This window comes from Otolemur garnettii, unplaced genomic scaffold (assembly GCF_000181295.1).
Source record: "Otolemur garnettii isolate 467f Iridium unplaced genomic scaffold, OtoGar3 scaffold00166, whole genome shotgun sequence".
Classification (NCBI taxonomy): domain Eukaryota; kingdom Metazoa; phylum Chordata; class Mammalia; order Primates; family Galagidae; genus Otolemur; species Otolemur garnettii.
In genome coordinates, this window is record NW_003852561.1 from 2028638 (window position 1) to 2041684 (window position 13047).

Here is a 13047-nt window from a genome sequence, read left to right on the forward strand (position 1 = left end):
GAGTACTGTGGCATCACAGCTCACAGCAACCTCAAACTCTTGGGCTTAGGTGATTCTCTTGCCTCAGCCTCCTGAGTAGCTGGGACTACAGGCACCTGACACAACACCCAGCTACATTCAGTATTTTCAAAGTAGCTAGAGTTTTTCCTCTTTAGGGAAAAAAGGAAATACATTTTGTTTAATTTGAATTGTGATCTGAAGAGATCATTTCTTTATAATATTTTTGACATTTCAAGATGTTTCTTTTCTCTTCGGGGTTGTCTATATTTTAACACCTGTCCTTAGGGTCAAAAGTGAAAGATGCTGAATGCAAAGCAAGATAATTCCTTAAGGTCAGAGCCGGACCTAACCAGTATCCCGTGTATCTGTGGTCCCCCATGCTGCTGACCTTCTAGATGCTGTCTTCAGTGTGTCTGTCAGTTGAGTGGGCATCAACTTTGGGCAAAGCACATGTGGTTAAACTGAGATGCATGAGACAGGATTCATACTCACAATTTCTGGTCTAGTTCAGTGCTCCCCAAATTAATGTGGCTAAGGACCAGTTTGTTTTCTTGTTTTGTTATCTTGTTTTTAATTTCTGGTCTATCATGGACCAAAACTTTTCAAAACATGATAAAAATGAATTACTAAGGAAATGAAATTTAAGAGATACTAAAAATAAGCCTCAATTTTAAAATTAGTATTAGATTTACCAGTCATAAAAGTATTCTGTCAAATTGCTGTGGGATTTTTTAAACTCTTACTCTCACAGACCAGAAATGCATATTTCTGCATGGGCCAGTAACAAAGTGTTTATGGATTGACATTGATCTGTGGATCATACTACCCTTTAGTTAGGTTAAGTTTGGTCTGAATACACACCACACCCCCATGCACATATACTCATTTCTTTCACTCAGCCTGGTATGCCCTTTCTCCCCTATCACCAGCTATTGAAATGCCCTCATCCTTAAATATGTATTCTAGTACTTTTTCATCAAATCTTTCATGCCTTCCCACCTGTGCCACCGACAGCTGGGTCTGAGCTCTGCCTGTTGTCTCAGCAGTTGGCCTCATGGCAGAGTTGAAGAAGGCAGGGGAATCAAAGAAACCAAGGTTCAGCCTCACTTGCGTGGTGACCTTGGACAGATTGTTCACCTCTTTGTTTCCTCATCTGTAAAATGGGGATGATTATGGTTCCCATTCCAAAGACCTGCTACAAGTTAAATGAGAATATCCATGAAAAGCATCTAACAGAGTAGCTTGCACACGTGCAGTAAGCATTCTATTAATGCAACGCTGTCAGCATGGGTTCCTGGCCCATCTTCTCTGACACATCCTTCTTTACCTTTCACTCACTAGACTGAGAGCAGGGTGGAAACTGGCCCAGTACCTTGCTCAATATCGAATTTTAAGTGTGTGTGCTATTTAAGTGATACAGACATGCAGTGGAATAGAATCTAGAAAGAAAGAGATTACTCATGGTTGGAGAGGTAAGGGCAGTTTCATGAAGATAATGGAGTATAAATGGAACTTTGGTTTAGGGTTCGGCATTATGATCGTAATTGGCAGCAGGCCCTGACACATGCCCATGGCAGGGAAAACTGCCAGTTGGCTGCAGTGGGGTCTACACTGGGAAATAGAGTAGGGACGGCAGCCTGGGGTCAGGGAATAGTGTGCCCTCAAGGTTTCTTAGAGCATTAGACTTTATCCTTTGAGAACTGTATCTTTTGAGTAGGCAGCAATGAGTCTTGATTGCTGCAAAGGAGGTATTGTAGCAATCAATCAGAGCCTAGAGACCCAAAAAGAAAATCAGGAAACTGAAGAAATTCTGTACTAAAATCTGCATTTCTCAAACTATTCCTTCTAGTGTTGATTAATGTCTTCTGGCTGAGGGGTTAGTGGGGAGAGGGTTCATTGAGAAAATGAGTGGGAGAATTACAATATCTTAAGCGTCCCCACGGAGACTGACCATTTGTCCTGACTTACTGACAATCCTTAACTTAAAAACTCTGTTTAGGGCCATGTCAGGTGGCTCACGCCTGTAATTCTAGCCCTCTGAGAGGTAAAGGCAGGTGGATTGCTGTGGTCTGGAGTTGGAGACCAGCCTGAGCAGCAGGGAGACCCCCATCCCTACTAAAACTAGAAAAAATTACCTGGGCACAGTGGTGCACACCTGTAGTCCCATCTATTTGGGAGGCTGAAGCAGGATGATCACTTGAGGTTACAGAGTGCTATGATGATGCCATCACACTGCAGCCTAGGTAATAAAGCAAGACTTGGTCAGCAAAAAAAAAAAAAAATCTGTTTTTAGAACTGAATTAGTATTTTCCAGACTTGATTGGCCACAGAAACTTTGTTTCATGAGATGTCTATAAACATGAAACACAGTTTGAGAAACAGTGCCCTAAACAGACCTAAAAAACAGTAAAGTTTGGCTTTTTCTGAGTGTTTAGCAGATCCTAGGATATTGGAGCAATCAGGCACTTGCCAAACAGGAATTGTGTTCTGTGTCACTCTGAGCATGGATCTTGCAGGACATCACCAATTGCTGATGTTCAGAATCCCAGGTTATTTTTGTTCCACCACATCCATCTCTTCTGTCCATTGTGAGTGTCTCTGCACGTGTCCTCTGTTGCCATACCTACACCCAACATGCGGTGATTCCCAACCTTCGTGGAAGTGCAGCCCTCCAATCAGTTTAATTTTATTGTTTTCTTTCTTCTGTATCTTCAAAAGATTTGTTATATATAAAATGCTGTATGTATAAAGGAAAGTGAATTAAAATAAGATTTTTTTTTAAACAGCAGCCCCTGAGAAATGTAGGAGCACCCTTGACTAGCAAAACCAGGGTTGGGATTCATTGAGCTCCACGGTCAGACCATTTCCCCTTCATTTTAGCACAATTGAAATTGTCAGTAGTATGGAATTCAGTTATCTTGCTGGGTTGTTTATTTCTGAATTGACATGAATCTTGCATACTTTCAGAAAGTTCAATTGCAAATCATAATATTATTGCTTGTTTGCTTGTGTGATAATTTTTAATCCATGTGCCATCAGTTTAACTGCTAAAAAGCAGGATAAGCTGATTATGGGCAGAGTTACCACTTAATTAACATAGTTAATACTTATTTACTATTTTAAGATAAATGATGCTTTTTTCAAAAACCATCACAGAGTGGATATATGATGTAGAGTGCTTAGAGCCTGGCACGTAGTAAACACTACACAAAGCGTTTGCTACTATTGGCTGTCACTATTGTGTTACATGTGTGTTAGTCAAGGTTGGGGTTAGGTCCTGCCTGCTGTTACTTCTGAGTACTCTACTTGTCTCTATGGCTAGACATTTTATGTGAAATTGCAGAAGTATTTCACCTAAATGTAAACTATGTGAAGAATGAGAATTTATTAAATTTCTGAGTGATTGACATAATCATTTTGACCAAAATAAGTTATTAAAATAAGATATTAAAAGCCTGTCTTTATAGATTTTAATAATGTCCAGCTCCTTGTTTTTATATAATTTTACTAGACCTCATTTAGGACACAAGGCTTTTAAATGTTATTCTAGTAAATTAGAGCCTTTTATACATATTCCTGTATTATAGAAAAAATATAAATTGGTACACATTACTTTCCGTTTTAAAGTGCTTAGTGTAATTTTTTAATGCTTTTAGAAGTCCATATCTATAAATAACTAGCTTTTTTTCTGCTTCAACCCCTCCAGCTTACTGAAACAAATGCAGGTATCAAGTGCTTGGACTCCATGTGCTGTTTCCCAGGAGAAACAGCATGCACGTCTGTTGGAAGAATGCTGGAACGAGTTATAGGAAGATGTAGTCCGACACACATCAGCAGGTGTGAAATTTCTCTAAGTAGCCTTTGCTGCAAATGAGTGTCCTGTAACTGGAACAGGATGAATCTGCAGCTCTAGATACCTAATAAATAGGCAGTGGGTTTTAGCGTTCTTTGATGGTAGATTTCACTTTGTGGCTTTGGGGTAAGGGGTTCTTTCACAGAGGAAGAGAAAGCACCTTTGAAGAGACTTTTCATCTAATGAACACAAACCATAATTTTTCTAAAATGTGGTGAATATGTATATGATACTCTTTCTTGGTTTACGTAACTTTCTTTTATTTAAATTACACCTATATTAATAGTTTTTATCTTGCTTTTTCTTTATTTTTTGTCTTTACAAAATCTCCACACAACAATGAAGTCAAAAAGTTTCTTACTCTTCATGTGTATTTCCTAGTCAGTTATTTGAGACTTTCAAATATTTGTAAATATAAAAGGCTGTATTTCTACTCCTGTACCCCTTGTTATGTCTATAATGAAACTTTGAAACGAGTTACGATTTGTAAGTTTCTTTGCCTAGTATGTATTGTCTAATTAAAAGCATTTATAAGTTAGAGCAGGCTCTTTAAATGATGGGTGAGAAGAGGCAGCATTTCTGTCCACTCTCAAACCTGTTTCCTGAGTTACGAGTTAGATCTATTGCAGTGCTTGCTTTTGTGGATCATAACCAAAAAAATACCACTTTTTGCTAAATGCCATTTAAAATCCATTTAAAAGTGAAATGGATTTATTTCTTCAATAGGCATATCATTATTTAGGGGATATTAGGGAGTAGAAATAGCTTTTTCTACATGTGGTGTTCCATGGGTGAATGGTATCATATTCTCAGAATTAGAGCAGCAGCGCCCTGCCATGCAGGAAGGGCTGCAGGTGGGCAGGGTGGGTAGGGTGGGTGGGGCCTGGCAGTAGCCCCAGTGCCATGGCATGGAGAGGTGGGGAATAACCAGGAGCAGGCTGTACAGGCGGAGGAGGCACTACCTCTTATCTATGAACAGAAGAATTTGTGATATTTGGTTAGCTTTTTGTTTTAAAAAAATGATGAGTATGATATCATTCATCTATGATAAAATTCAGGTAACTTTCACTGGTGAACTTGGTAGTTCTCACTTTATCTTTAGCTATGGCCATGTCTTTATGGTACAATCACATTTACAAATAGCTTTCTGATGTTAATGTCTGTGATTTCAATCTCCATTTTTTCCAGTTTGGTAATAACATGTGATCTAAAATATTCCTTTAAGGCTGTGATGCCATTTTGTAGTAATTTCATTCCATATGAAAGGATTACCTTGAGCAATTAAATTTATTGGGACTTTGTTATGACTTCCACATTGTATTAAAAATGTAGCTCTCTGTTATATACCTAGGCCAGTAAGTTTCCTAAAGGAAGTTCAAAAGGACTTCATTTATAGTATTACTTACCTAGTAACACAGCTTTATTGCATAGAACCAAAATGGAAGTTAGACTAACACACAACAGGAGTTTTTAAGTTTCTACTTCAACAGAAATTTCCCTTTAATGACAATGTACTTTTTTGTTAGTGATTTTAAAAAACTAAAATTAAAACAAGCCAATAAGAATTTTCTGCTTTATACATTATATCCGTTGTCTTGAGATCACTTATGTAGGTAATGTGCCCCTGTTATTCTTGCATAGCCATATTTATTATGAATTACCCCTTTGAACCCACCCAGGGGTTACTGAATTTATATTGGCATGTTCTCTTGAAGGTGATTATTATCATCTGTACTTCTTTTCACTTAAAATCATATTGTATTCTTTTCTGAGATTTTTAAAATTTTCATAATAAAATGTTTAACTTAGTAGTTAATATAATATTTGACAGACTATAAATGCCTTTTCAGTTTTGTCCAGTGTCTAGCTTACATTACTAGTTACCATTATTTTCTCCCTTTTTCCTCAGATAAGTAATCTAAAAGTCTTTTCAGATTGGTTAATTTTTTTCTAGGGGACAAAGTCATACACTACACAGAGCTATGTGGTGCTTTTCAAAGGGCTTTATGAAAATTGCCATAGATCCATTAACATGACGTTTAATACATAACCGTAAAAGTTCTTTGGATGTGTAGAATCTTGTTTTTGTTTTTTACACCTATTTGTGAAATGTGTTTGACATTTCTGTTTTGACTTTGGAGCAACTTGTATTCTGCATTTCACTTTGATGTCTAATTAAAAGATAAGGCAAAGCTGAGACTGCCATTGCACGATAATGAAGCCCTCAGATATTCGTTCCATTGATATATTAAACATGAGAGTCATAGGCTTCACTTTAAAAATATAACTAGTATTTTTTATATGACAGATTTCTTTGCTTATTAAATTTTTGCGATCCAGGCACAAAATTTTGCGATCCATTCTACTTGGATTTTATTAATTGATGTTGGTAAAGGAGTATCCCTATTGCCAGCTCAGTTTCAAAGGGAGCATCTTGGTGCTATGGATGTGCCATGCTGTACCTTGAAGAGCTGTATTTCAGCAATAAATGATTTACTGTGTGTATGTTACTAGTAGTTACTTTTCCCTAACCAAAACTGCCATTTAAATAGAAAGGAATTAATAGTGTGTCATTCAGGCGTTGAATGTTCCGTCAAAATGATATTTAATATATGAATGTACATGTATGCTTTGAAAAGATAAAAAATGAGGGAAACCGGCTTGGCGCCTGTGGCTCAAGTGGCTAAGGCGCCAGGCACGTACACCCAAGGTGGCAGGTTTGAATCCAGCCCAGGCTCACCAAACAACAATGATGGCTGCAACCAAAAAATGGCCAGGTGTTGTGGTGGGTGCCTGTAGTCCCAGCTACTTGGGAGGCTGAGGCAGGAGAGTCGCTTGAGCCCAGGAGTTGGAGGTTGCTGTGAGCTGAAATGCCATGGCACTCTACCCAGGGGGACAGCTTGAGGCTCCTGTCTAAAAAAAAAAAAAATGAGGGAAACCTTATTACCTTATTACTTTACGTAATAAGATTCTTCTGTGTAAGCAATGGTTGGAAAGAAGAAAAACCAATATAAAATATTGACAGTTGGGAATTGGACATTTGACTTCAGGTAATAATTAAGGTATTGATAGTTACGTTAAAAGTTACAGTTAAAAACATACTTCCCTACTCTTTAAGAAATTTCCATATTCTTATTTTAATCATTTTTCTGCAAATGCTATGTGCCTAATATGTGCTAGACACAGTTCCAGATGCTAGAGAGACAGTACTGAACAGGCCTTCCTTAAACTGCAGTAGATATGATTCAAACTTTTCTGAAAACAAGTAAAAGTCAGAAAACTGGAATAGTTGCTATTTGTTTTTCTGTTTGCCAATTTTGTGAAGCCTCAAAATTCTAAACTTCATTTTGTTTGTGCTCACTTAATAATTGATTTAAACTTGAACTACATGCCAACTTAGAGTCTGTGGTGGGGGGAAAGGATATTTCATGAAGGTGAATTGGGACCATTTTAAATGTTGGTCTCTTCCTCTAATTTCTCTATTTAGTAAAGGTGTGAACCTTCGCAGAAGTTACATAAAATGTTTTTATTGTTAAATGGTTTTAGTCTCACAAGAAAGCCACCTTTCACTGGATAATCCTAATGTCCTTGAACTAGGTTATTCTATTTTTAAGCATGGCATGCTACATACAATCTTGAGTTATTTTAACTTAAATTAACTCAAGCTAATTTAAGTTTACAGCTGCAAATAAAGTGTTACGTAATGAATTGCTTAAGGGCCTTACCATTCAGACAGTGGTTGACTTTTTCAGCCCAGTAGAAGATCTTAGTTAAGTGAAAACTAGTAACCCACAGGTGTCTTTGATACCTTTTAAATAAACCATTTGCTACATTCAAGCTAATTATGTTCAAGTCTTTAGAATAGAATTTATAGCTGAAAAGAAATGAACAATAATATGAACATACTAAAATTCCATTTCAAAGCTTTTAGTAAGTGGGATTTTTATTTGTAAATTTAATTTTTTAGTAAAATGGAATGTGCACAACTCTTAATATACTTATTTCTTATTAAATTACTAAGATTTTAAAAGCAGCTTATGCTTTACTACATATAAAAATTATTTTAATGCTAACAAATGTCTGAATTTTGGCTAATATTTTTATATGATGACTAGAGCATTATTTTCCCCAAGTTTTTATATAATATAAATAGAATATTTGAGCACTCAATACTAGTAGAAAGAACTTCTCTTCAACATCTAAAAATGAATCAATCAGTAATTATTTCAAACTCAATTTGCATTTTGGTCCTAAGTTTTAGAAGGTAATTTTTTTCTCAATTGAAACATAGGTTCTGGTGAGCCAAACTTTTTTCTTATTGTTACTTTAGATCATGGAGTGCATCGGATCCTTTCTATACCAACGACAGGAGCATCTTGACTCTCTCCACAATGGACTCATCTACTTGTTAAAGGGGTAGTAGTACTTTGTGAGAGCCATTTACCTCCTTTCCTAAAATTCAGTGATATCATCCTGTAATGGCCACACTAGCTCTGAAGTTACTTTCTGAAATCTCTGGAGTAGTTCATACCCACTCAGAGTCAGATGGCAAACACACAGGAAGCTTTAACATGAGCCCCTTAATTTAAATCTGAACATGTTAAAATTTGTGAATAGACATTTTCCATCTCTTTGTCTGGTTTGTCCCTGTGTTTATGGGACTGCTAATGGCATTTCAGCCTGTTGCTGAGGCCACTGCATTTTAATGTCAAGGTAGAAAAGAGATAAATACTAGTTACGTGTTTTTTTTCGTGTTAGCTCAGTTATTGACTCTTTTATTTAAATCTGCTTCTGTAAATTATGCTGAAAGTTTGCCTTGAGAACTCTATTTTTTTATTAGAGTTATATTTGAAGCTTTTCATGGGAAAAGTTGATATGAATAAGGAATTTTGGTCCCTCAGTGACCTCTACTGTTAATTCATTAGTGTTTTCTAAGTTCACAGAGCAAATTAGGAGAATAATTTCCAACCATTATTTACTGCAGTATGGGAAGTAGATTTATACAATACCAATTTCTCTAACTATATTGTAATGTGACCTGTAAAGCTAGCCATATAAATACAAAAGGTTTATCATATCTTATCTGTAAACCAGGAATCAGGTGCATTCACCAAATTTCAAATTGTTTACTGATATATTTGTGACAGAATATGAAGAATCTATAGTGGGTAAATTAAATACCTTAGCATATTATTAACATCTTTTTCATTGGGTCTTTTGCATGCTTTAATCTGGTTAATATATTTAAATTTGCATTTTTCCCCCTCTTTAGAAGGCTCTGTTTATAGAATTTTATGAAAATGTTGTAAAATTCAACTATATCAATAAATAAGTTTGGATGGTATTTAAATATTGCAAATACTTTTAATTATACAAATCAAAATATTATGGATAACTAAATTAATAAAAAGAATAGCCTCTTTCTGTGGCCAACTTAGAATTGCTCTTGCATTTTGTAAACTAGACTTTAAAATATTAAAGGATTTCAGGTAAGAATCTTGTTATTTTTAAGCTAGCGTATGTTATCTAAGTTACAACAGGCTGCCACAGTAAAGTGAATTCAGCCCAGAGTCCCATCATAAGGTATGATTTCAGGCATGGTGGTGGAATGTGAGTCAAACAAAGTCTAAAACGTTAAATTTGTATCAGATAATGGCAGCAATCAGTTAAAATGAATGTAAAGACTGGTTAATCAGGTATATGTTATTGCCTTTCAAAATTTAATTTTCATACCAATTTTACCAAATAGATTCAGTATAATCATTTGTTTTGTTAAAAAGTAACATTTTGAGATTTGGAAATGATTAAGAACTATTACTTAGCTATATGCATATGATGACTATATGCGTATGTATTTAAAATTGTAAGAAAAACAGTTAAATGAGGTTTTGCCAAATTTTTCCTTAAAAATATAATTCCTTTTTGGAGATTACTTGTATAACCCTTCACTCCTTTACTATTTCATGAATATAAAACTTCTATAATTAGGCTGGTAGGGAAGGAATAGTAGGAGACAAGTAGAGACAAGAATTAAGGCTTTACTTTGCTTGCTAGCAAACTATTTTCTTTGTTTGTTTTTGTTTGTTTGTTTGTTTGTTTTTTAAGACAGAGTTTTACTCCGTCACCCTGCATAGAGTATAGAGTGCCATTGTGTCATAGCTCACAGCAACCTCAGACTCTTGGGCTCAAGCAGTCCTGCCTCAGCCTCCCAGATAGCTGGGACTATGTAGGTGCCCACCACATTGCCCATGTAGTTTCTCTACTTTCAGTAGAGACGGGGTCTGTCTCTTGCTCAGGCTGGTCTCCCAACTCCTGAGCTCAAGCAAACCACCCACCTCGGCCTTTCAGAGTGCTGGGATCACAGGCATGAAGTACCGTGCCTAGCCACAAACTATTTTCTTGAACTTGTCTGTTTCAGTATGCAAGGATACTGAGTATTAATTTCAGGCTAAATATTGATTTTCAAAAATACCCATCCTTTAACTTATAAATTCTAGAGTTGGGTTTAGGAAGATCTGTTTTTCTGTAAATACATTAAAGAGATAATACAATGTACAATTCATCAATTGTTGTTCCATAAAAGAAAAATTGCAGAAATATTCAGTAGAGCATTTTTGTGGAAGATAACATGGAATTTGCTTTCTCTAAGAATATCTTATATAATGTACATATAACAAAGTGGTATTCATAGGCTTGCATTACGTTGACCTGATGGTGTTTATTTGCCATCAAATAGTCTATGACCAACCACAGCTAGACAGGTGATCAGTTAAGCCTACAGGGTGCTTACAGAGTGGTTAATGTAATTTTCTGCACTCACCACTTGAAATTAGTTAAAAACTTTCTTTCAAAAGATAAAGTAGGCTCTGCGCCTGTAGCTCAGTGGCTAGAGCGCCAGCCACATACACCAGAGCTGGTGGTTTTGAATCCAGCCCGGGCCTGCCAAACAACAATGACAACTACAGCCAAGAAATAGCCAGTCATTGTGGCGGGTACCTGTAGTCCCAGCTAATCAGAAGGCTGAGGCAAGAGAATTGCTTAAGCCCAAGACCTTGAAGTTGCTGTGAGCTGTGATGCCATGACACTCTACCCAGGGCGACAATAGTGAGACTCTGTCTCAAGAAAAAAAAAAAGAAAAGAAAAAGTAAATAGCATCCACTGATGTGCTCATCTTATTCTATTCTTCAAAACCTACTTCATTTTTAAAGGAAGATTATCTTGTAATTTTAAGGAAGAGTTATATTCGATTTAATAAAGTAACAGTGTAGTCTTCAAGCTTTTGTAGTTTTCTAATGCTTATGTTCTTATTGTAAAACTACATAACCAGTAATCACAAGAAATATTTCCCCTTTGCATATTCCTTTAAAATTCTTTGGAAAGTCTGATGTCAATAATTACTCTTATCTTGCCAAAACCAGAGCAAGATGCTAAATGTGTTATTGCTAGTTAATTTAATGTTCTCAAATCTCACTTGCCTGCCTTTGCCTCATCTAAGGCTGTAGCCTGAAGATAGTGGCAAGCACCAAGTCAGTTTTCAAAATTGCCCACCAGCTGCTTTCAGTGACTCAGCACCAGCACCCTGTCTGAGCATTAGCAAGCATTGGCTCACCATGGGAGGAGTACAGTGTGTGCTACTGAGAACACAGCTACCAAGACTAGTGCTGTGAGTTGAGAAAAAGAAAGAATTTATGTCTGCATTTTCTAACTGCCCTGCTCCTAGGGTCTGAAGCTTTATGGTGTACAAAGGCCTCCAGAACGGACCAAAACCCAGGCACTATCCCATGTGGGCCATTAGACAGAGGTGAATCACCCTTTTAGGAAATACCTGCACTCAGGACTAGGACAGGGGTCATTTCTGCTGAAGATTGTGAAATTAAACTTGTCTGATAGCTTGAGACTCCTAATAGGCAGGGGTCAAAGCCACTAAAATTTGACAAGTCAGAGGTGAAAGCATTTAAAATATGCTACTCTGAAATTCTCTAGGAGCCTGGAGGAAAAAGTAAATCTCCCATATTTGTGTTTTTTCCTATAAAGATCAGTTGTGGGTGTGATAATAAGCAGGTATTAATAAAAATACACCAAAGAGTCATATTAATATAAAACATTTTATTTGATTTTTGGTCCCCATTTATATTTTTATTTCTATCTTGAAATGAGTAATATATTTTCATAAAAGTAAAACATTTAAGTGCTGTTTTACGTAAAATAACTTGAGTGATATTCCAAAAAAAATAGATCCTAATTAATGATATGTTTGTAATCATGGTTATTGTTAGATTTTTATGAGATACGAGTATCTGGAAATACTGTAGCAATACTTAGTGTAAAATTTTGGACCTCAGACACTGTGGCTGTCTAATGTAATTCTTTAAAAACCATCTGCATTGTCAGTAAGCATAGTATACTTATTGTACAGATCTCAGTAATTTTTTAATGTTTATGAAGTTATATTTATCAAATAAAAATTTTCCTATATAATTTTGTCTCCATTATTTAAGCTTAAGCCTCTCTTTGCTCACCACAACCAAAACCACCAAACATATTTCTTCCCTGACTGCAGGTTTCAAAAATACAGTTCTTTGATTACACAGGCTTTTTTTTTTTTTGACACAGAACCTCACTTTGTCACCCTGAATAGAGTGCTATGGCATTGTAGCTCACAGTAATCTCAAATTCCTGGGCTCAAGCAATTCTCTTGCCTCAGCCTGTCAAGTAGCTAGGACTACAGCTGGCACACCACCCAGCCAGGTTTTTGTTTTTGTTTTTGTTTTCTTTGAGACAGGATCTTGCTCTTATTCAGGCTTGTCTCAAACTCCTGAACTCAAGCAGTCCACCCACCTCAGCCTCCCAGAGTGCTGGAATTACAGGTATGAGCCACCACACCTGGCAGATTACCCAAGTTTTAAGAAAGGTCTAGTAGAAATGCATGAAGTGTAATGACGGACACACTTAAACTATCATTCATATAAAGCCCTCTAAGAGCACTTGTAAATTTGGAAATGCTTTGGTTCATATAAAACATATGCTTTTAAAAAATGTGTAACTGGCTCGGCGCCTGTGGCTCAAGCGGCTAAGGCGCCAGCCACATACACCCAAGGTGGCGGGTTCAAATCCCCAGCCCGGGCCCGCCAAACAACAATGATGGCTGCAACCAAAAAATGGCCAGGTGTTGTGGCGGGCGCCTGTAGTCCCAG

The 13047-nt window shown here is 36.6% G+C and overlaps 1 protein-coding gene across 1 annotated transcript in view; it reads left to right on the forward strand.

Moving 5' to 3' along the window:
- The window catches only part of ATP11B (ATPase phospholipid transporting 11B (putative)), a 122190-nt gene extending 113703 nt beyond the window's left edge, over positions 1–8487 (forward strand). The window contains exons 28-29 of the mRNA XM_023519262.1: positions 3707–3837; positions 8184–8487. Of these exons, the coding sequence (XP_023375030.1) occupies positions 3707–3837; positions 8184–8265 (213 nt within the window). The 3' untranslated portion in view covers positions 8266–8487. The remainder of the gene's footprint in view (positions 1–3706; positions 3838–8183) is intronic.
- Positions 8488–13047: the final 4560 nt, after the last annotated feature.